Source organism: Anguilla rostrata, chromosome 10 (assembly GCF_018555375.3).
Source record: "Anguilla rostrata isolate EN2019 chromosome 10, ASM1855537v3, whole genome shotgun sequence".
NCBI classification, from domain to species: Eukaryota; Metazoa; Chordata; class Actinopteri; order Anguilliformes; family Anguillidae; genus Anguilla; species Anguilla rostrata.
In genome coordinates this window covers 32650605-32673436 of record NC_057942.1, presented here as the reverse complement: position 1 = coordinate 32673436, position 22832 = coordinate 32650605, and the positions used below count along the sequence as shown (strand labels likewise).

Here is a 22832-nt window from a genome sequence, read left to right as displayed (position 1 = left end):
CTGTTTTTCATCACTTCCCTGCAGGGGAAGGTTTATACTTCCATAAACAACCATTCCAAAATGTGAATTCCAGCAAGCTAACACGCTGCTTGTGGCGGTGGGCCGTTCCCTTCCGAACGCTGTCATTTGCTGTCGCAGTTCGGGGGTGGGAATTAGTATTGTACTGTTAACTCTGTAGAGCCCTGACCGGTCCAACGACTACACAGGGAACGGTTCAAACACCATTGGATGTAATTTATTTTAGGCATATGTTTAGCAAACATATGCTGCATTAAGAATGATTTTACACACACTTCGGCCATCGACGCTGTGTCTGCTCCGATGCACGAGGACGGTACCAGCCACCCTATCGCGACTCTACCACGGGGATAGAGTAGCCACACTCGGCTCGCAGCCCGATGCACAGTCGCCGCTTTTCCAGGTAGGCCGTGCCTAAAGCCTCGGACTCTTCTGCAAACCTATGTCCGATAAAAGTGTCTTGACATGCGGGCGTGCCGGAAACTGCAGATGGGGCCCAAATGGATTTTTCGCTCATTTCTTAAGAGTGAAATTGTAACGATATGAAGCCATTGACAAGAAGATGTAAGTCGGACGTAAATCATGCAACAGCTTGTCAGTTGTAGCTAGTTAGCTAATATCCCGACATTCACCATTTTCTCCAAAGCGGTCACAGTTAATGCAGGTAGTGAGGAACTCAAGGTTGATATTAATACTTTATTAATCGGAAAATCACTGGAAACAACTGTAATCGTCAATGTTAGCTTGCTGGCAGCTGCTTCTAAAATATCTTTTTAATGTTAAGTTCCCCAGCGAAAATGTTGCTTGTCTTTCTAGGAAAACTATGAACGAATGAAAGCAATTGTCCAGGAGCTGAAGGACAGGGCAGAGAAAATCAAATTAGGTGAGCGATGCCCGTTTGCATAGGAGCTCTAATCTAACGTCACAGGTAGTTTAATGTTGTCTTGCAGTGAAGCGAATGTACTTTGACATTAGATTCGTGGTGACTTTTCCCACCGTCACCTTCATCTGAAGTCACAGCGTTCAATGTAATATGCAAACCACCAGTTCAGTATTATTTATGCTTTTACACTATAAAACAGTCTTGTTTATGATTTAGGGGGTGGAGAGAAGGCAAGAAAACTTCATACGTCTAGGGGGAAGCTGCTACCACGGGAGCGCATTGACAAACTTCTGGACCCTGGGTAAAATAAATTGTATTCTTCACTTGAGTTCTCCCAAGTTTTGTCTTTACTTCCTTTATCCATGTTGCCCATATGATTTTTGAAGTAGCCATGCAGTTTTACAAGCAGTTTTATTTGTACAGGTCCCCCTTTCTGGAGTTCTCCCAGTTTGCTGCTTACCAATTGTATGGACAGGAGGAGGTCCCGGCAGGGGGCATCATAACGGGGATTGGGCGAGTTTCAGGGTAAGTGACTACAAGCCTAGTTAGGTGTGCTGTATGGGAGGGTGCAGTTAGGATGATTTGATGGGCTCTGACTGACAGGGGCCCTCAAAAAATTGTGCTGGGACTGGGTGGCCTGAGTTGGTGGGGCCCAATGGGAGATATTTTCACGAGGTCCAAAATCCCTGGGCATCGTGTATGGAGAGTCCAGCTATCACTGTATGTCCTGTCCTTGGGTCGTATGCATGGAGAAAGTAAATATGGCAGCACATGTTCCCCTATCAGAGTGTTAATGTACCATGATTGTTGCAGATGTACACATGTCCCCCTCTGTTATTTCAGGGTAGAGTGTGTCATCGTTGCGAACGATGCCACGGTCAAAGGTGGCACTTACTACCCGGTCACTGTGAAGAAGCACCTCCGTGCCCAGGAAATAGCTCAGCAGAATCACCTGCCATGCATCTACTTGGGTGAGCCTGAACTGGACATTAAGTCAGTGGTCTAGGAATATGTGTGGAACTTTGTTTCTGTTGATACTGTTAGATTGCATAACAGTGGGATTTGATTACCCTGCTCTCCTGTGACACACTTTCCTCTGCTAAAGTCAAAGGTGAACTTTGTCATTGGCTTCCTTACTGCTTTGGTGTCTGTCCACAAAGTCTGTCTTTCTAATGAGCAAACACATAGTTCAGTGATAAGGCCAAAGAAACACTATGAGGATAATTAGTGCCTAATTGAAATGCCTGGCTCTTGTTTCCACTGTGGTATTGTAGTGGACTCTGGCGGGGCCAATTTGCCGAGACAGGCGGACGTGTTCCCCGACCGGGATCACTTTGGGCGGATCTTCTTCAACCAGGCACGGCTCTCCTCTGAAGGCATAGCGCAGGTATGTAGCATATAAGTCACAAGAGAACCAGTCACTTTCACCTGACTAGTGAAAGTATAGGAGAGTGAGATTCCATGAACTCCTTATAGGTTGAGCTATAATGGGCTATCAATCATTGACTTTTTGACAAATCAGAAGGGTTTTTGCTCCCAGCAAAGAATCGCTAGGATTGGTTCAAATCGTGGAGTCATTGATAGCATATTTTGTCTTTTGCCCATTTGTGGTTTCATGAAACCTTGCTCACGCTTACTGCATCACTGCCTGATGGCATTCCTGGTCCTTTTTGTTGCTTTGGAAGAGGGTTATGGGTAATTCCTGGAGCTGCACGGTCCTGTGTTGCAGGTAGCCGTGGTGATGGGCTCCTGCACAGCGGGCGGAGCTTACGTCCCGGCCATGGCAGACGAGAGCATCATCGTGCGGAAACAAGGGACCATCTTCCTCGGTGGACCTCCACTGGTAGGTTCTGTGTACAAAACACCCCTTCCTGTGTGAATATTCTGCTTAGGAGCTGAAAATGATCACTGTGGGAAATTACACTCCACTGTTCATTTGTACCAAACTTTGAATACTGTGTATGTCGACATTCAGTGTGGAAACAAAGCCACCGCTTTTTAAAGAGACTGTAATTCCAGATAACAAGAGAAATGTCCCCTATTGAAGCTAGAGAAGTACACCCATACATACCATATTTGAGTATAATAAAACAGCATTTTCAGCTCTAACAAAAGCTAATGAAATTGACTACCAATGCCCGTCTATCAATGTCATATGGCCCTATTGTAACCTAATTATGAGACCTTTCTGGCCTTTGTTACCCAGCTCAAACATACAGCTAATCTCTAAATCTAAGCTTGCTCTGTGTGCATGTGCGTGTACGTCTGTGTGCGTGTCAATGCGTGTGTGCGTGTGTGTGCACGTGTATGTGTGGTTTACAGGTAAGAGCTGCAACAGGGGAAGAGGTGTCTGCTGAAGACCTGGGAGGAGCTGACCTCCACTGCAGGTGACTCATGCACAAATAAACCCAGTTAATAGAGGCTTGTGGGGACCGAAATTACAGTCATTGTTAATGGCAGTAATTGCCAACAAGAAAGTTATTTAGGCCTAATTCTTTGTTTATCCAGCGGTCTATATAGACAATATAAATATTATGAAATTGGAATCAATGTAAAGTGGCATGTATAAGCAAATAATTCATTGTTATGTTGCTGAAAGTTTCTTGTCTATAGATATTTACATTTTATTAATTACGTCTAATTAAATGCACGTTAAATAACCGAAGAACTGGCTTGTAGCCTCAAAACTGATCTCTCCACACTTTTCCTATGCAAACAATAGCATAGAATACACTGGATGTACTTCTACAAATAGGTATTCGCGTCTGTGTTTTTGATGGGCTCTAATGGTCTGTGGTTTTGATCTTCACAGAAAGTCTGGTGTCACTGACCATTACGCCTTAGACGACAGCCACGCACTCCATTTAGCTCGAAAAGTGGTGCGAAGCCTTAACTACCAGAAGAAACTTGATGTAAGCACAAAGGTTTTGTGTTGGATGGTTTGAAACACAAGGCCATATTCTGGATTCACTGTTCTCGTAAGCAGATTATCCTAAAAGGGACTGGTTAGCTTGGGCTAATTCAAGTTTATAACAGTCCAGCATTCAAACATTTATTAATTACGCATTTGTCATGTAGCTTTGCCATCCTTTCTGTGAATATATTTTATGAATTTTAGTTTAACTTGTTGAAGAATAATGAACCCTGTTCAGACATGTTCAGTAATTGTGTCTGCTGGTAACTTACAGAGCAAGAGAGGCATACACTTCATTTGTCCTGCATTAATTGATTGTCCTGTTCCCCTTCCTGTGTTAGCACACACTAATATTCATACCTCCTCGGAACACCTTTTTATTCAATTTTTTTAAAATGTATTTGTATTTATTTTTTTACAATTTCTTCCCATTTGGAATGCTAAATCACAATGACATGCCTGTTCCCTCTATAGCATTCTATAAAGCGTATGCAGCCAGACTCTTCTTTTCACTCTAAAGTCCACTGGCTGAGACCTTCAGCCATTTTGCCAGAGGACTGTGGTTCTTGAAAAGCCTCCCAATCAAACAGAATGGCTGTTGAAGCACAGTGAGGGCGATACCCTGCCAGTTGGGCCCCTCCTTTCCTCCCTCTGTGACACTACAGCCAATCATGAGCTGCCCTGTAGGACTCCAGCTCCAGCCTCCAGCTCCACCTTTAAAGTTGTTGTCAGGCAAATAAAGTGGTTTGTTTATTGTATTGTCGCTCTGGGGTGACCTGTCTGGGGTCACTGCTCTGATGTCACTCTTTCCAGGTCACCGTAGAGCCGCCCGAGGCACCTCTCTTCCCAGCCGACGAATTGTACGGCATCGTCGGGGATAACCTGAAGCGGAACTTTGATGTCAGAGAGGTATTCGATGATCCGCATCACCGGAATTTTAGTTTCCCCCTATTGTGTCTTCCCCAGTTAGAATAAATAGTACTATCAGAATAAAGTCTTTTAAATTAAAATAAATAAGTAAACAGGGTTTAAGTATTTGGAGTGCCTTTACATGATTCATTCTGTTCATGTTACTATCCTTGTTATAAGTATCCTTTTTAGGTTTATAAAAAGTGGACCCATAAGTGGATAGACTATTTTATCACTTCTGATTTTATTTTATTCTATTTTATCACATTGCCCTTTAGATACATGTCTCATTAATTTAATGTGCACACTGTGGTTGTATTTTCTATATTAATTGATGTTTTGCAAATGATGTTTACTTACAGGTCATTGCGCGAATTGTGGATGGCAGTAAATTTGACGAGTTCAAGGCCTTCTATGGAGACACACTTGTGACAGGCGAGTTGACACAAAGAAGTCGTACCTGCAGTGTTTGTCCTGAAGAGCACTGCATTATCAAATCAGTGTGCAAAACATGGTTCCGTCATTGTAAGCTCATTCGTATTCTCTCTCTTTTCTCTTTTGTATCCAGGTTTCGCAAGAATATTTGGTTACCCTGTGGGAATCATTGGCAACAACGGGGTTCTGTTTTCAGAATCCGCAAAGAAAGTACGTCGTGGGCTTTTATTTTGAATTCAGCACCATTTCTCAATATTAATGGAATGCTTTTTTTCGAATACTGATTCACTAGAATACATTTTCAAATTTGAACTGTTACTTCTAAGGACTTAGTTTTCTTTAGATTGAGAGTCTCCTGGGGTCCTCTGTTCCCGCTTCACTTAAACCCTTGTGCTCCTTCAAGGAGCATATTTGAATATTACAAAAAAATTCACTCTATGAAAGTGACAAAAATAACTCTGATGACTAATACCATGAATTAAGTACTCATTAGAGAGCCAGAAACCCTTAATAGCCTTGAGTAACCTACAGGCACCAATTCAATCAGAATAACCATAGTTAACTTACAATGTATGAGACACGTTCTTATAACGTACACTAATAATAAATAAAAAAATGCAATTTCACTATTATATAAATTACCACTTCTAATACTAAATAGTACTCCTGTTATTTACTTGTTTAGCAAACATCTTTACCCAGGAAGTTAAAGCTAGTTGTTTTCTAAAGTGATTCACGTTTAGTTCAAGGGTGCCAGTGTCAAACCTAAGATCTGGAAGCATACACAGTTACAAATTTGGAAGTCTTACTAAATAAAAATTTTGTATTCTTAACATATTTCTTGAATTATATTTGTTTGAGATTCGTTATCTTTTAAAACTTGAGTAGAATTGCTCAACATCACTGTGTTTCTCCATGACATGAACTGGCCGTTTAGTTTTGATGTTTGATTTTTGGCCCTGATGAACAAATTCCTAACAGTCAAGCCTGTAGGCTGTCATGTTGTGGCACTTGCCATGGAGGTTAATTACAGAAGGGCCAAAGATCGTTTGAGTTAGCCTGGTACAGACATCTTTTAGAGAAGCTGTTATTTTCATCAGTTTGATGACAATGTCAGCGATTCCGTGGGACCTCATGGAATCATTTTCAAATATGCTCTGTTTCCCCAGGTTCTCAAAGTTCATTCATAATATAAAGCAAATGTTTGTTTGTTTTTGTCTTTTATTTCAGGGAACACATTTTATCGAACTGTGCTGCCAGAGAAACATCCCACTGCTGTTTCTGCAAAACATAACAGGTGATTGCCCTAAAAGGAATGGAATTCCTGAGACATCTGAAAAAAATTTTCTTTAATTTACAGGCACCTTCTGTTCATCATCCCCAGCCTCCCTGTAGTGTTTACCATGACTACAGGCTGGTCCCCACAGCCTCTGATTGGAGCCTGGGTTACGTCTTTAGCGTGCAGTGAAAGAACACGGTGGCCTTTGAAGGATAGACTGGGAATAGGCTGAGCTTGTGTGCAGGGGTTCCAGTGGTTTCTGCTACAGTCATCTGGGCCATCAATACATCCGGCACCGTCTGGCTGGCTCAGTGGGTGATTAGCCTCTCCACTGATTGCTGTTGGTTCCCCTGCCGTGCTGTGGGCCTGGCAGTGTGGAGGATAGTTAGAGGCTCTCTGGTGCATATGCTGCAGGAGTCCATACGGAGGCCAGAGGCTCGGACGGTACAGCAGTAACTCCAGGGTCTGTTTCCTGTTCCAAACCGGGGGTTGAAAATGTTTGTTCTGTATTCGCATCTTACTTTGAGTTTGGTTGGCTTTGCGTCTCGTTCAAGGCTTCATGGTGGGGAGAGAGTACGAGGCCGGGGGAATCGCCAAGGACGGAGCCAAGATGGTGACGGCGGTGGCCTGCGCCAACGTGCCGAAGATCACGATGATCATCGGGGGCTCGTACGGCGCCGGGAACTACGGCATGTGTGGCAGGGCCTACAGGTACGGCCAAGGTCCCCGTCCCGCTGCCCCTGAGGCCACAGAGCCAAAATGTCCCGCTGCCCTGAGGCCACAGAGCCAAAATGTCCCGCTGCCCTGAGGCCACAGAGCCAAAATGTCCCGCTGCCCCTGAGGCCACAGAGCCAAAATGTCCTGCTGTCCTGGGGCCACAGAGCCAAAATGTCCCCTGCCCCGAGGCCACAGAGCCAATGGATCTGCACTACACTCCCAGTGGAAAGTGAGGTCTTTTTCTCATCCTTCTCCACAGTCCCAGGTTCCTGTACATGTGGCCCAACGCTCGGATATCTGTGATGGGCGGGGAACAGGCAGCCACCGTCTTGGCCACAATCACGAAGGACCAGAAAGCGCGGGAGGGAAAGGAGGTGAGTCCCCTCAGGACAGAAGCACTTCCTCTGGGGCTCCACTTGCAGTAGTGTGACTCCATAAGTGCAGTGATAGCCTAATGGCGTGACCTGTTGTGTGTGGGGTTTATAAGGGTGGGCGTGGCCTGATGCGTGTGGTTTATAAGGGTGGGCGTGGCCTGTGTGTGGGGTTTATATTGGTGGGCGTGGCCTCACGTGTGTGGGGCTTCTCTCAGTTCACAGCCGAGCAGGAAGCGGCCATGAAGGAGCCCATCGTGAGGCGCTTTGAAGAGGAGGGCAGCCCGTATTTCTCCAGCGCCAGGTAACGCGCGGCTCGCCTCGCTCCTCATCCCCATACCTCGCTCTGCCGAAGCACGGTCACGTCTCTGAACCGCCACCCGCCTGCTCCTTACGGCATGGAAGACGTGTGGGGAGAGACAAACACAAAAGCTACACGCAGACCGTGCCGTGTGCGGTTAAGTGCCTGTAATTAGTAGGTGCGGACAGGCAGTCTCACCTTCATTTTTATGGGGCTTTTTGTCACTGTTGACTTATCTGTGAATCATTGCACGTTTTAGCAGCAGCCCGATTCGAAAGTCATATTAAGCTTTCGGGGTCACAAGAAAACTTTAGCATTAGCATTAGCGGGGAGCATATTTTGCGCGTCAGACGCGTACGAGGGGCTCACGCCGTGAAGGAGTCATGCATCCCAAGCCCATTCTCCGGTCATATTGTTCTGATCGCTGAAGACAATCAAATTGTGCTGTGCCTCTGTGTATTCGGAAAGGGGAGTAACGTCATTGATTTGTGCACACAAATTTCCCAGCGTGCATTGCGCACTCGCGTGTTGCAGTGTGCGTCAGCGGAGTGAGATCATGAGGGGAGATTTACGAGAGAGCTCCTCCTTTTAACCTCATTGGCCAATTATATCCTTTCCTCTTCATGTAGGGCCAATTGTTTGGTGTCACAAGGATATCATAGTCTGTCTTTGTCAATTAAGGAGACGGCCTCAATGTGCATAATCATTATAGATGTGTTTTTTCATTGGTTAGTCTTTAAAGAGGGACTGCATTTCATTGATTGTGCAACGTGTAATGTTCTTCTTGTAAGCATGTTATAGTCAACTTGATACTGTATGTACCTCTGTAGCATGGGTAATACAATTTATTTATCAAGAAATATCTAATTGAAGGCGATTCCCAAGTCTCAGGTTGTTTACGTTATGAGAAATCAATTCATGGTTGTCATATTTCACAAGGATTGATGTTACAGCTGTTAAGTTTGAACCTTGAAGACACAAGCAGCAGGTGCTCAAAAGTTTTTGAGGCCTTTTTGCTGTTGGAAAGTTGCGTGTTAAAACCTAAACCTGAAGAAACAGTGAACATAAACATAAAATCTCTCAAAAGTTTCTTATTAAATACATAAATAGCAGCTAGTTTTTTTTTTAATATTACACCCAAGCCATCATTCTGATAATGTCACTGTACCAGAAACCTGGTTTCTTGGACAGTTTAGTTCCAAATGTAGTGGAATCTTGGCAGAGCTTTTGTTCGCTGGCGTTGAGCCTCCCTTGTGTCTCGCCCCTCCCCCCATCGTCCTCTCAGGTTGTGGGATGACGGAATCATCGACCCGGCCGACACCCGCCTGGTGCTGGGACTGAGCCTCAGCGCGGCACTCAACGCCCCCACGCAGAGAACGCGTTTCGGCGTCTTCAGAATGTGATCTGCTGCGGAAACACAGCCCCACGGCTTCAGGACGGCTGACTGACAAAGCTAAACCTACAGCACATAGATTTTTCAACTTTGTACTAACAATATACGGGGAGATGGATTTTTGTTGCACTTGTTCTGTAGTTAATATAAATGAACCTATTAAAAAAATAATAATTAAACTTCAATGTGAAATGACCTTGATTTTTGTTTTCTGCTTGAACCTTAAACAAATTTGGCACACAAGGTGCGGCTGAACATGTCCAATTCCCGCCTTAATTTGGAATAGCTAAGATAAGCTCACAGAGTGGAGTGGGAGAAAGACCTTTCATATGCAGCTTTGACATGTAGTCTGTGGGTGCCCAATCAACCATCGGGGGTCGTTGAACGCGATAAAACGCAGACACATAACTGACTGAACCCTCCCATACTCTGGGGAACACAAATATCAATTGCTCATCACCCTAAAGCTGCTTTTCCACCGCATGGTACCGACTCAACTCGACTCTACTAGCTTTTGGTACCAGGTAGGCTACTTCATTTTCCACTGCAGATAGTACCCCCGTCAGTGTAGCTGGTCGTTATTAGCGACGCCGCATGAAACGCGTTGCACTGACCAATCAGTGGTTTGCAGTATATTCAGGTCACCTTTTGGTATCACCTCAGCTCGCTTGGAACCTCGACGGAGGTGATATCAAAAAAGTACCAGGTACCAGGTACTATCCACAACTTTTGCCCGATGGAAAACCAAAAAAGTCGAGTCAAGTCTAGTTGAGCCGGTACCATGCGGTGAAAAAGCGGCTTATGGGGCAGTCGGCACTGTGGCCACCGTGCTCCCCAAAAAACATGTTATAATGGTCACTGTATTTGTTCCTGTTGAGAGCTATTCACAGGGATGGCTCTGTTACATTCAGGGTCATGAAAGAAAAGGATTATTGAGGTGGCATGATGACAATATGGAAGAATCAGAATCTTGTATTAAAGTAACTGACAACAGATCACAAATGGGTAAAACTGGGACTCCAACAATAGTCTTTTAGTAACACATTTGCATACTCATTGTTATTTTTCATCACACTTGGAAAAATCAGTGCTGCCAAGGCCTTGACAAAAGGTATTACTGACAACCGCTATGAAATGGCACATAAATATATAAACTTTGATATATATAGGGATTTGATTGTGTGCTTTTGTAAGGCAGAATACTGTATATAAGACTTACTGTTATGCTGTTGCTTTGTCTTCATTTACTCTGGATGAACACGTGCGTTCACGGACCTTGTCATTTGATTGAAAAGATCTATTCTTGTGGTATCATTACAATTAGGTGTAAAGAGTCCAGTTCGTGGTGCATGCGTCAGGACGTCACGGTTTTGCCTGGAAAGGTGTGTGATGCATATAAAAGGAGGTCGACTCCTACTAGACTACCAATCTCTTCTCAACCCGAATCGTAGTAGAGATCTTCCGAGATACGGCGTACGTAATTACCATGGACAGCTACCGTTTATGCAGTCTTGCCTTGATCTGCGCTGCGTTCATTTTCAACACTTTCTGCCAAGAAGTGGAGTTGGATTCGAGGTCTTTGTACCATTTCACACAACAAGAATATAATCCTAACGAAAAGCAGTTGGTGAGTTTTAAATGTAGTATTGATTCGTTTTATTAAACCGTTTGTCTATTTGTGTGGTAGCATGTTCAGGAGAATTGCTTCTAACACAGTTTGTCACAAACCAATTATGTTATCACATTTACAGATTAGTGCCTTGAAAGGAGTCCTTGAAAAACTGAAAAACAATAGATTTCCACTTTACGGGAAGAAATATGGCCAGTTGCCAATGGTAGGATTTGACGAGCCGCATTTTTCCCTATTGATTTAAATAGAAGTATGTACCCTAATAATGTGTTTGAGTATGTTCGAACGCACTATTGAACTTTTGATTCTTTTAAAATAATTTTGACACTTTAAATTACATGCGTATTAAAATGCGTTTTTCTTCTCCCAGTGTGAAGCAGGTGAGCGGTGTGCTCTGCGGAAAGGCGCGCGGATCGGGAAACTCTGCGATTGTCCATACAGAATATCCTGCAATTCATTTCTGCTTAGGTGTTTGTGATTATCTGTCCAGAAACCCAGTATAACAGGATAAACCATAATTTCACTCAAAAAAAAGATTATTATAAATGTTTATCCGAAAAAAATGCATATGTGGAGGGTTTAGCAATTCCCCACTACTTGTAGCTATTTTCTTTTCGATAATGACCGCGGCCAAAAGTTCATATTGCGATGTAAAGTTTGCCATTTGTGTTTATGCTTTTTTAAACATTTGACGTCAAATAGCCTAAATGAGAAACGGGAGATTTGGCATTTTTACATATTGCATCAATAAATGTAATCCATTAAGACGCTGTGTTTTTCTTCTTTCATAAAAAAAATCACTCAACCAAGTTCAACCTGTTGTAGAACAGACATAGGTCTAGCTCAGCTCTTACCCACGTCCAGACAATGCCATCTACAATGTCCTTTATAGTTCTTCCGTGTCTAGCAGAATGGTAGGCCTATAATTTGGATAGCCTATGGAGATTGAAAATTACTCCCTGCAATGTAGTGTAGGCAGTGTAATTTTGAAGGAATATTTGTTGGTCGCACAGTGATTTCATCCAGGTTTTCGGTCTTTGACCGCGTTCTAAATGAGCAAGACTAATTATTGAACTTTATCTTATTTTTAGAGTAAACAACGTGATGTCACAGCATTTTCGTGAAATGAAAAACGCGTGAGCTTAATGGCATAGCTTATAATGGTCATCAATCAATCAATCACTTTTAATGGCCACACGACCGAGGTTGGTGGAATTAATTTTCAAGAAAGGCTATAGCCTATCACAGTTGACAGTTGTTTGATTTGTACCATGTCCTTGACTTGTTAACCCTTTTCATCTTTAACGAGTTCAGTTAAACTAAGTTCAGTAAGGCCCATATATTTCCTACATTGACGTTTTAGGAGCTGTGGTAACGTCGTAAATCGGTTTCTCTCGATAACTGATGCAGGAAAGATGCGCTTCTTTCCCCTGTTTTACGGTAAAGGAGGGCGCTGGTGCTGTCCCCGTTTTCTTCCGTACACGGAACAGCTGACCTGTCTAAAGAAGCCGCTGGAAACTTCGATGCAGGAAAATATCAAAGCATATCGTGATCTATACACAAAGAAAAAATATTAAAATATCCTGATAAATATGACTCGTAAGTATTTGTTGTGCACTTTAATTTTGCATCGGCAACGGCGGACCTATTCCTACGGTAGCTATCCAAGTATAGCCTAAGGACGAAGAATCACAGCCAAGGAAATACCCTTTTACTTGGATGTGCATGCTAACGTTACTATGTTCCGATCAATGTTCACTAAACGCTAAACGTTCGCTTGTAGAGTCCACACAATAGTCATTTCTAAATTTTGCTTTCTACTGTCGTTTGATTTAGCAGTAAAGCACTGCATGTGACGGTCAGGTGTTGTCTCAACAGCGTCGGGCTTTGGCTCCAAGAGCATGGGACATAGTGCGCTTACTGTTCTTATTGCTAACAATTCTAGTTTCCTAGCAAATAGACTAGGCGTCTCACGACCAGTAATGTTTAAAAAGGCTCAACTTCAATACTCTGACGTTATTAGGCAATGGTACATTGGCTAATGAGCTGGATTTGACATCTGGAGATTGCAAGATCATATTCCATTTAGGGCGCACTAGCTATATTTAGTTGTATGGAATGGATAATACATAGGCTACATACATAAAAAAACTGTAAGCTGCAAGTCTCAGTGAATAAGGGTGTTTGCTAAGAAAATTAACGTTACACATAACCTTCCAGCCGCCTCTAAAACAATCTTTACTTAAGTAGACTGTACAGTTTATAACTAAATTATTTAATAAAGCAATGGTCGCAAAGTGTACGTACTTCTATAATGAACGCAGGTGGAAACCAGCGCGAACTCGCCCGTCAGAAGAACATTAAGAAAACCCAAGACAATCAAAAAGGGAAAAGAAAGGACGATTCTCTCTCGGCAGCCCAAAGGAAACAGCGGTGAGTGAAATTAGGCAGAAAAAGTCTGAAATTAACCCCGTAAAAATCGTACCGTTGCTATCCTTTGCATTTCTCCTTAAATTATTCGCGGCCGAACACGGCCAATTCGCAGCCAATTCTCGTGCTAGTCGTTATATTTGCAACTTGACTACTACATTAAGACTCCGTTAAGTTACAGAAAACAAGCTAGTAGTATATACTAGGAGAAAAAATGGTTGAATGTGTGGTAGAAATGTGCCAGTTTTGTCTGTTTATAAATTAACTGCAGCACAGAATCTGTGCAAGTGTCAAAAGTAGTATATTGAATATACACATTTCAACGGATATGAAATGTTTAATATTTATGTTAATATGGACGTACATTACATTTTCATAAGGAGCCATGGTAAATTTTCACATCCATTTACCTGAACATTTCTGTAACAAGCTTCCCTTATTAAATATCCGTAGAAGACCTGATTCTATTCCTTTTCAGTCTACCAACCTTATTCCCCCCCAGCCTTAAATTTAAATGACTACCAGTGGAACAGAAACAGGTGCCTGTGTAATGTTAAAAACGTTGTGTAACCTTAGCATTGCTTTAAGAGCAAGCAACTAATTTGATTAAAGTTTTGCAGTGGTCACACACTGGAAACTGCATTAATGTCTAGCTTGATCTCCCTGTACCTTGAACTTTTTCTCCTCAGGTGAGGAGACAACACAAAGCAGATCAAAGAAAGAAAAAAAGGTATTTAAGAGTAAAACCTAATCTGTATACACAGGGGGTTTCTTGGACTATTGAAGATGTCTAAACCATCCAGTGCAAAAATGGGCATACGAGACTCAATTGAAAGCTACATGTTAACAGCCACAGTCATATGACAAGTCAACATACTGTAATGCCAACAAACTGGGAAAATTCAAGCTACTTATTGTGACTTCTTTAGTTTAAGGCACCTACTTATTTAGGTCTGAAACTTGCTTCATCTGTCAGGTCAAATCATAATTCTTTGCCCGAGCTAAATACCGTCTCTCAGTCCCAGAGTCAAAGGAAACTCTCTGACTCAACCGTGCAAATCCCTTCTGCAGCGATGCTGAAATAATGAAGCTGAAGCAAAAAGCAGCGAATGAGAAGAGAAACCCAAATGCTGAAACCAAGTGAATGAAGAGACGGGAAGCGAAGGAACGAGGGCGACGCATTCCTGAGGATTCGGTGTCCTTGAGCTTGAACCTCGGGCTCTTCAAGTGTGCTCGATTCCCACATCAACACTGACTATTCTTGTGGTTCAAGTGTGTTATTTTGAGGGTACACTCACACTTTTTAAACCACAGTATATTCTTTTGTCACTGTTTTTTTTTCTAATGGAAGAAATATGATCAGTATTTAAAGTAATGTCCTATATATTACATTACACTATTTTTTTACCATGCTGTTGTAATTCTCTGTAATTTAATTGATTTGTGTTGTTTGTCAATATGGCATAAAATTTTATCCTACAACCTAGTGCCTCGTGTAATTAGTATGCATGACATCCCAGATTTGAGTTAAATTTACTGAATGCTGATTTAAGTAAATTAATGCATAATGGTACAGTAATTGTGATTACAGTCATTTGAATTCTCTGCAGTCAGTTAGGTTAGTTATCAAGTCTGGCATGAAGTTTATAAGAAAAGAACAAAAAGGAGACTGAATAAAGTACTTTTCTTTGTACTTTTGTTGGAATCAAGTAAAGCTGATTGCTTTTTTCTTTAAACCAAGTGTTGTTTAATATCTGTAACCAAAAATGAAGAAAACGGAAATGGATTTGTTGAAAACATTTTGTTTGAAATAAAAATATTTATTGAAGCAGAAATCTTTGACATTTAATTAGATTTTAAAAAAGAAGCAGGTGCAGTGTGGTACATAATTAAGATGCATACACAATTCTGTACAAGATGTAGCTGTTAACACTTTTATAATCCCAAGTCTGAAACTGCCAACTCAGAACAAACTCAGTACCTACAATAATTAGTGTCTTAACATTGAATTATTATCGTGTTCCTTCTATGGCCACCCTGTGTACTGAAACGAAGTGATCATATCCAGATGTTATGATGAAGCGTAAGTGTGTTGCAGTAGTGCCACTGAGCTGTAAAAAAAAAGAAAAGAAAAAATAACTTGTAATATATAGTCATTCGTAGTGATTTAATGCAAATAAAATAAACATAACTTACCGAAAAATCATTTTCCTGTAGGTGACCTTCTGTGTGTTCAAATTCTGGTAAGAAAACGGAATGATTAGATTGACAATATCCACATTTTAGATACTTTATACATTGTGAAGTACGCTTTAAGCCCAAGAAATGTAATGGCAAAAATGTCTTGGCCTACCCTTTTGTGCAATAACTTCAAAATCTGTCGCATCACTTGAAGTGCTTTTCTCAATTCTAAGATTTTTAACTAAACGGGGGGGAAATGGGACAGGTTACAGCAAGAGTGTCAAAGAGTGACAAAAACAGAGTACTGTAGTTCTACAATGCAATCGCTGCTGGCATTTTCCAATGTCATACGTTACCATTGTAAGAGTGAATGTTTATGAGGGACATTTTCACTGTATCTGTGAAGCGAAAGATGAACTCTTGCGGAAACATGCCAGTCGATATCCAAAAGGACTCTGTGTTTCTAAAGTGGAAATACGATTATATTAGCTTCCATGAATACAGCAGGCTAACGCTAGCGATGAAATTATCTATGTTAGCTAGTGTAATGGTTTACCAATTAGTCCATCGGTATATTTCCTTGTATATATTGTATTTATTTTAAAAATATGAATATTGTTGTGGCTAAATTGATCAAATCTGGAGGACGCTAGCTAGCAATAAGAGTTAATGTTACTCACCCGTCAATTATGTTTTCCGGAGGGTAATTCTCATCGCTGGACGCTGATAAAATAACCTGAGCTCCAAATGAACTTAATGCGGAATCAATCATGTTCCGAAGAAAATATCCCTTGAAATGTGCAAAAATGAACCGACAAGCTAGACAACGTCCAGTAAACCTAACAGGCAGGTAAATTGGGTTGACTACTTCATCGTTGCCCAGCAGCCAGCAGAAGCCAACATTCCAAACCTAATAGTCGCATTTTAATAACGTCATCATTTAAGGACAACGCAGGGTGCTGATCGCAACGAATTGGAACAGGCTGCTATATGTTTCTTCATGGCAAATGCTTATAATGAAATGCTTTTCACGCGAGGAATGGGAAAAGTATGTGCACATATGTACATTATTTCCCATGTTCGGCTATAATAATAATTTGCATGAGAATGTTTTTCATGTGTGACCAAACATGTACGTTAGCTCGTTAGTTTGCCGGTGAGTCAACGTTACCTCGTCCAGTGAGGACGTCTGCGTTCGGCCCATAGACTGGTTCGGCCTCGGAAACGATCGGTGTCTGTTGAAATAAGTAGAATAGTAACTTAACCATTCGTGCTATTAATTGTTTTTGTGAATATATCATTATGCTTCACTGCTGTGCATTAACTTCTTTGACCCCCTCTCTCACTCTCCTCCCCAGAGTGACGACCCTGACATTTGGGATGACACAGCTTTGATAAAGGCTTATGATAAAGCTGTCGCATCATTCAAGGTGACTATCTAATGTCCTGGATACATTTTGCACAACACAAAAGCCATCCAACTTTGACACGACAGAGCCTGGTAAAGGAATAGGCTATGGTCAGGCTTTATTCATCCTGACAACTGAAGCCTAAAGTCACTTGAAGGGACCACTGAAGACACCCGTCATAATTCAGTTGGTGTGTGATGTTTTTTATTAGAATGCTTTATGCTGTTGTCCAAAATATAATTCAGAAGGCTGTGGCAATTAAAGTCACATGTGCGGACATGTCAAGATGCAGCAAGCTGGACGTTGGTGTTCGCTTCCTTACAGCTCTGCTGAAGGTTGAAACTGAATATCAAGACAACTTTAACACAATGTACAGCAGTTCATACATGTTTCTCAGCTCATAGTGTGTAATAGTTTCTGTCAATTCAGACATAAAACACTTCTGAAAATTCAATCAGTATGTATACATGCACGAAAGTCATTTGTGTCTTTATGGAAAATGTATGCCAAAGGAAAAATCTCTGATGTTGGCACAATCATAGTCTTTCCATGTTTGTTTATGCAAAATGGGCAGGCTATTCACCCGCTTTGACTTACACTTGACTTTAACTTCCTTGAATGTTCTGTTCTTGTCAAAATGGTGAAACGTGTCTCTTCCCACCATTAGAATGCCTTGAAGGGTGAAGAGGAGAGTGTGGAATCACCCAAGGAGAGCAAGCCGGGAAAGAAACGGAAAAGCAACAAGAAGAACCGAAGTAGAAAGAGAAGTAATGCCATCCCCGAAAAAGAGGTGTGGTCAGGTCTTACTACCTTTTTTTCTTTGGTGATTTAAGGCCAGACAAATACATTCAAATGGAAATCATCAACCATTTTTTTTCATTATTTCACAGTGGAAAGTTGGGGAGCCCTGCTGTGCATTCTGGTCTGTAGATGGTAAATTGTACCCAGCTACAGTCACCACAATAGATGAGGAAAAGGGGACCTGCACCGTTGTGTACACTGCCTATGGAAATGAGGAGGAGCAGAAGCTGGTGGATCTTCTGTCTGACAATTCCGAAGTGGAGGAGGATGGAGCCAAAATGGCTGATCAGGTAGTGGCAGTAGAAAGTCCTGTCAGTGGGGTGAACATATTTTAGACTAAGAGAGGGTTTTACTTTTACTTTTCCCAGAAAGGTAATGTTTGACTTTTGGAGGAAGAACACGTCAGAAATGCCAGACTCTGAGTGTCTCAGCAAGATGAGATACACATACTACGGTATCCAGACAAAGTCCCTCAATCAGAACAAATAGCATGACTCTCAGGTTGTATTGAAAGGAGCAAGCAAAGGCTATAAAAGATGAAATGGTCCCCTAGAAAGGTTTATGGTTAACTAGGAAGTGCAAAGTGATTCTGGGTTTTCCCAGTAATGTGATTGAAAAGACAGTTTTGGGTAAATGACAGTAAGAAATCTGTGTGTCTTCAGGTGAAAGAGGGCGAGTCCTCAACGGACGAGAGTGACAAGTGTTCGAGCTCGCAGCTGCCCAATCATGGACCCAAATCTGAACCCAAACTCAAGCCTGCGGGCCGCCCTTCTGCCCCACCCACAGGGTCCACTTTCAGACCGGTAACGCTCGTTTCTGCTGACCATTTGTTTATGACAAGATATGCAAAATTTGCATACTGGCTTTTAGTTGTTAGAGCCCTCACATTTCTAATTGATTAGCCTAGTCTACAAATTACTATTTTCACAAAAAAAGACACAGTTAAAAGTACACAGAGAAGCACAGCGGAGCCCATATTTATGCAGACATGTTTCTTCCTGTTTCAGATCTGTGTGTATCAAACCGCTCTGTATTCTTCCCATGAAAAACAAAATGGTTGGTTATTGTACTCTGCTTTACCTCCCATAATGAAGCAGACTGTAATTGCATTTTCCTGGAAAACAATTATTCTGGGCAACTCATATAGCTTAGTTTTTAGATCAGATTTAGTCAAGTACTACATCAAGATGAATGTAATGTACATTAAATGTACCATTACGGTACAATTAAGGGTAATTTGCACACAGCCTCAGTGGTGTTAAATTTGAAACTTAATGTTTGTTTACAGGATTTCTAGCAGCTCTGTACCAACCTATATTATTGGTGGTTTGTTTACTGGCATTTGGCATACCCACATATCCTGAGCAAATTACAGTGAAATAGGAGTGCAAAGATCAAGGATTGAAGTGCAGTAATTTCCATGATGGGGAAAGTATAGTCCTAAGAGAGGTGGCAAGTTCAACAAGTGCTGACTTGACTGACAACTTGTCATCTACCCTATTGAACATTAAGCTATGCAGTACGTAAGCTGTACGGACGAGAACAAAACTCCGCAAATGAGCGTTCAACTGCGTTACATAAACAGCAGCAAAAAACCACAGGCTCTGTGACTAGAAATGTGTCATTTGCACTGACAAATAAAGAATTAAACAGTTGTGCAGGTAAGCAAGCAAGCTGTTTCCTTGTAATGCCACACTGCTATCTCTAGTCTCTCGTTGACAAATCAGTGGGGGATGCCCATGGAGTAGATGACTAGCTAAAGGTTCACTGTCCCTGCAGCCAGAGTCATGGAGACCTGCTGGCCCTGGAGCTCCTCCTCCTGACCCTGGAGCTCCTCCTCCTGGCTGGCCTCCTTCGCTGTCCTTTGGCCCACCGGTAAGGCTGCTGTCCAATGTTCCCTTTGTTGTATAATCCAGGGCTGCCCAACCATGTTCCTGCAGACCTACCGTCTGTTAAGTTTTTGTTTCAACCTTAATTTGCCACACCTGATTCTATGAATTAGCATCTCAACAAGATCTGTAGCTGTTGAATGAGGTGTGTGTTGTTTGAATGAAAACCTACAGGACAGTAGAACTCCAGCAACAGGGTTAGACAGCATCAGTTCTGTTTGCTGTGTGTGCATCTGGCCTGGTGCTGTAGGCCTCAGAGGAAGTCTATGGTGTATTTTTGACTCTTTGATAGATTATATTATGATCTACAGTTGTTTATATGATCTCGTATTGTTTTGTATAGAAGGGTGATGTATTGAAGTACAGTAGCAGTGTGGGTTCTTGTTGGGTGCAGAAGCATAACTCTCCGTTCCTATTGGCCAGATGGTACCCCCGCCCCCTCCTCTGTGCTCGGACTCTCTGCAGGACGACGAAGCCCTGAACTGCATGCTCATCTCCTGGTACATGAGCGGATACCACACCGGCTACTATATGGTATATACATCTACCCTCTGTAGGCTGTGTGGGTGACTATCATGTGTGTCTGCTTGGGGGACCAGAGACGGCTTTGAGCAGAGTTTGCACTAAACCTGACTTCATGATTATTTTCACATATTTCATTGGCTATCGTCAGTGTTTTTCCTCAGAGGGTCAGCAATCTCATAAATGTGGCCGGTTGAAATTCCGTCAGGCTCCAAATCAATGAATTTGCTTATTCCTGTGACACTTCTCTTTTTATCATTAAAAAAAAAGAAAGAAATATCAAGGTTTGTGTCTAAATTATATTGAACTGTTTGAATCCATTGTGGGTCTTCAATGGGTTTCTTGTACAAAATTATTATTCTTATTTTTTTTTTTGTGGATTCTCCTGTGTAATGTCTGATGGAGAAATTGCAGCCTGCCATGTATCCTATGTGTTCAATTCAGAAAGTTTAGCTTGCTTTCTCAGTGACCCAAACCCTTTTTCTCCCTGGCTTGGTTTCTGCAGGGGTTGAGAAAGGCGAGGGAGGAGACTACCTCTGGAAAAAGGCCTGACCCCAGTTGAAGAGTTCACACGCCTTTGGTTTTTCTTAGGTATGTTGGGGGTAAGTTAATCGCACAGCAGATGCCCTTGTTTGGAACAGTTCACATATTTATTTTCGTGCAGTTTATTCGGCTTGATATTTACTGAAGCAGCTCTATTTAAGTATATGGCAGTACCCCGCCTGAGATTTGAACCCTCATCCACTGAGCTATGAGTTCGGCTTTCCTAAGCCAGTCCCCTAATTATTACACTATACTGGCACATTCTGCTTTGATTATGCTTCAGATGCATGGGAAGCTGGTTTTGCTTTATGGAGCTTTATGTGTGGAGATACAAGCTTATTAATTGAAGAACAGTCATGTTCTGCTTGTTATATGTTGGGGTTTGTGTTCATTTTGATCTTGTCTCTGTTTTCAGGAATTTGTCTATGCCAGGGATGGTGGTGGATATGGATGATTATTGGAAGGAGGTGATTTGTGTATGTTAAGTTTTCTCACTGTAACCTTGTTTTTTATATGATGTTTTACATTTTTTGTAAATGAAGGAATAAAAGAACTGTTGTATCCATATAGTTGTTTTTATTCCCTGCTGGTTACCTGAATATGAATTATGAATATACAATAACCATATAATAAAACATTTTTTAGGTTTTACCAAAGTTTAAAAACAGATTAAGTTTTTGATATTATAAAATTAACATCACAATAAAAAGTTCAGTATTTTAGTCTCACCTTCTAGATGGCAGTGTTGTGCTCTTTTTTTTTGTTGCAACTATGTTGCCGTACTATTTGATTTTTAATGATTTAACAGTCTCTGGAGTTAACACTGAAGAGGAAACTGGTATGTAGATATTTTTACTTTGATTTTGCTTTAACATGTTTTGTCCTCTACCCTCTCTGTTTTGTCAGCCATCAAGTCTAACATGTATTTTTATACATTGTAGACTTGGTAGATTGTACTATACTGCTTAGGTCTTTAGGCATGGAACTTCAAGGTTATTAGATCAATTCCCAGGGGCACCACTACTGTTCTACCCTTGTGCAAGACACTTAACCCGAACTGCTTCAGTAGAAGTATCCAGCTGTTTGAATGGATTGTATGTTAAAAGAATGTAATCTTGTAAGTCGCTCCACTAAATTCCTTAAATGTAATTTGAGAGCTGTCGGTTTGCCACAGCACAGCCCTTGTGGGGCTCAGGCTTTTGATCCAGTGTGCTTTCTGTGGGGGGTTTGTGCTGCTGTAATGGGCCTGGGAAAGTGGTACACTCACGGGTATCCATGCCGGTTTGCCAGTCAATTTCTTCAGAGTTATCTTGTTACTACCCGTAAGCAAGACTTCTATGGTGTGTCTGTCATTTCTTTGTGATATAGGATTGTAACAAGAGTATATACACTGTATGACCAAAGGTATCTGGACAGCCCTTGGTCAAGTGCTATTTTCATGGTTTGGCTAGGCCCCTTAGCTCCAGTGAAGGCAAATATTAATGCTACAGCATACAATCACATTCTAGACAATTATGTACTTCCCTAACAGTTTGGGGAAGGCCCTTATTGTAACTCATAAGAAGTACAATAAGGATCATGCTTATGTAACACTGAATGTTTTACTGTGTGTGACTGTGTGTATTCAGAAGTTTTGGTAGAATTTTGAATCCTAGTTCTTTTCACAGACTGGTTCAAATGCTTGTAATATGTATCTTTTTTTAAATTGTCTTCTTCCTGGGATTAAGCTTTTTGATGGTACTGTTATGTATTTCTCCTGGAGATAAACCCAAAAGTCAATTGAATGGATTTAAGTTACCAACATGGAATGTAAACATTGTCTATATATAAACTCCACGCCCACTTTATTACATAATTATGAAGTCAGCTGAATTCCATTAGAGGGCACTGTAAAAAAATTCTCTCTGTAAAGACCAAACGCTGGATTTATTCCCATGGTAATGTGCTTCCTTGTTGTCTCTTGCCCTAGGCTCTCTGCTGAGTTTCTGGAAGGTCTTTTATGTTCCCATTTAATGAATCGATTGGTTCTTCACAGAAAAAAGAGTGCGCTTGTCTCCTGCCTCACAGTCTATGTTCTCATTTGTCAGCTGTTCCATACGCCCTACTAAAATTACCATAAAGAAGCTTTGTGTCAGCTCGCTTTTCTACCATTATATTCTCACCATGTGATTGTTGTTTGCTGCGTACACTTGCTTTGATTGTCCAAC

General features: G+C 41.6%; 4 protein-coding genes and 1 long non-coding RNA gene across 6 annotated transcripts; 4 read left to right on the top strand and 1 right to left on the bottom strand.

The window, feature by feature from the left end:
- The first annotated feature begins 109 nt into the window (after nt 1-109).
- mccc2 (methylcrotonyl-CoA carboxylase subunit 2) lies at nt 110-9405 on the top strand. The gene is made up of 17 exons (XM_064296585.1): nt 110-421; nt 835-901; nt 1118-1202; nt 1325-1426; nt 1745-1872; nt 2176-2288; nt 2631-2744; nt 3224-3288; nt 3714-3813; nt 4629-4724; nt 5087-5159; nt 5293-5369; nt 6390-6456; nt 6993-7149; nt 7415-7529; nt 7745-7830; nt 9113-9405. Exons 1-17 carry the CDS (start codon nt 278-280, stop codon nt 9228-9230), a joined length of 1707 nt encoding a protein of 568 aa, XP_064152655.1. The 5' UTR covers nt 110-277; the 3' UTR covers nt 9231-9405.
- Nucleotides 9406-10875: 1470 nt separating this feature from the next.
- Nucleotides 10876-11615, top strand: LOC135233240 (uncharacterized). The gene is made up of 2 exons (XR_010323792.1): nt 10876-11055; nt 11221-11615. It is a non-coding gene; the product is annotated as an uncharacterized LOC135233240 (long non-coding RNA).
- A 676-nt stretch (nt 11616-12291) lies between these two features.
- Nucleotides 12292-15330, top strand: LOC135233236 (small EDRK-rich factor 2-like). The gene is made up of 3 exons (XM_064296574.1): nt 12292-12449; nt 13175-13283; nt 14352-15330. Exons 1-3 carry the CDS (start codon nt 12443-12445, stop codon nt 14422-14424), a joined length of 189 nt encoding a protein of 62 aa, XP_064152644.1. The 5' UTR covers nt 12292-12442; the 3' UTR covers nt 14425-15330.
- Nucleotides 15080-16274, bottom strand: hspb11 (heat shock protein, alpha-crystallin-related, b11). The gene is made up of 5 exons (XM_064296575.1): nt 16142-16274; nt 15818-15924; nt 15634-15702; nt 15477-15520; nt 15080-15391 (listed from the first exon to the last, which is right to left on the bottom strand). Exons 1-5 carry the CDS (start codon nt 16231-16233, stop codon nt 15293-15295), a joined length of 411 nt encoding a protein of 136 aa, XP_064152645.1. The 5' UTR covers nt 16234-16274; the 3' UTR covers nt 15080-15292.
- Nucleotides 16275-16370: 96 nt separating this feature from the next.
- Nucleotides 16371-21190, top strand: LOC135233235 (survival motor neuron protein 1-like). 2 transcript variants are annotated; one of them, XM_064296573.1, is made up of 9 exons: nt 16371-16509; nt 16820-16891; nt 17538-17660; nt 17761-17961; nt 18334-18474; nt 19451-19546; nt 19984-20094; nt 20588-20673; nt 21041-21190. In XM_064296573.1, the coding sequence occupies exons 1-8, from the start codon at nt 16462-16464 to the stop codon at nt 20642-20644; spliced, it is 849 nt and encodes a 282-aa protein (XP_064152643.1). In that variant the 5' UTR covers nt 16371-16461; the 3' UTR covers nt 20645-20673; nt 21041-21190. The 2 variants fall into 2 exon arrangements, with proteins under 2 accessions (XP_064152643.1, XP_064152642.1); XM_064296572.1 differs by having other exon boundaries at nt 20588-20684.
- The last annotated feature ends 1642 nt before the right edge of the window (nt 21191-22832 follow it).

Bases quoted from the DNA above. Each gene is read 5' to 3' on its own strand.
- LOC135233235 (XM_064296573.1), top strand. From the start codon at position 16,462: ATGGCAAATGCTTATAATGAAATGCTTTTCACGCGAGGAATGGGAAAA. The intron at 16,510-16,819 runs GTATGTGCACAT...TCTCCTCCCCAG, and splicing joins TCACGCGAGGAATGGGAAAA to AGTGACGACCCTGACATTTG. The intron at 20,095-20,587 runs GTATATACATCT...TGGTTTCTGCAG, and splicing joins ACCACACCGGCTACTATATG to GGGTTGAGAAAGGCGAGGGA.
- mccc2 (XM_064296585.1), top strand. From the start codon at position 278: ATGATTTTACACACACTTCGGCCATCGACGCTGTGTCTGCTCCGATGC. The intron at 422-834 runs GTAGGCCGTGCC...TTGTCTTTCTAG, and splicing joins CACAGTCGCCGCTTTTCCAG to GAAAACTATGAACGAATGAA. The intron at 7,150-7,414 runs GTACGGCCAAGG...CCTTCTCCACAG, and splicing joins ATGTGTGGCAGGGCCTACAG to TCCCAGGTTCCTGTACATGT.
- LOC135233236 (XM_064296574.1), top strand. The intron at 13,284-14,351 runs GTGAGTGAAATT...TCCCTTCTGCAG, and splicing joins GCAGCCCAAAGGAAACAGCG to CGATGCTGAAATAATGAAGC.
- hspb11 (XM_064296575.1), bottom strand. From the start codon at position 16,233: ATGATTGATTCCGCATTAAGTTCATTTGGAGCTCAGGTTATTTTATCA. The intron at 15,703-15,817 runs GTAACGTATGAC...CCCCCCGTTTAG, and splicing joins AAACATTCACTCTTACAATG to TTAAAAATCTTAGAATTGAG. The intron at 15,392-15,476 runs GTAAGTTATGTT...TTTTTTTTACAG, and splicing joins TACAGGAAAATGATTTTTCG to CTCAGTGGCACTACTGCAAC.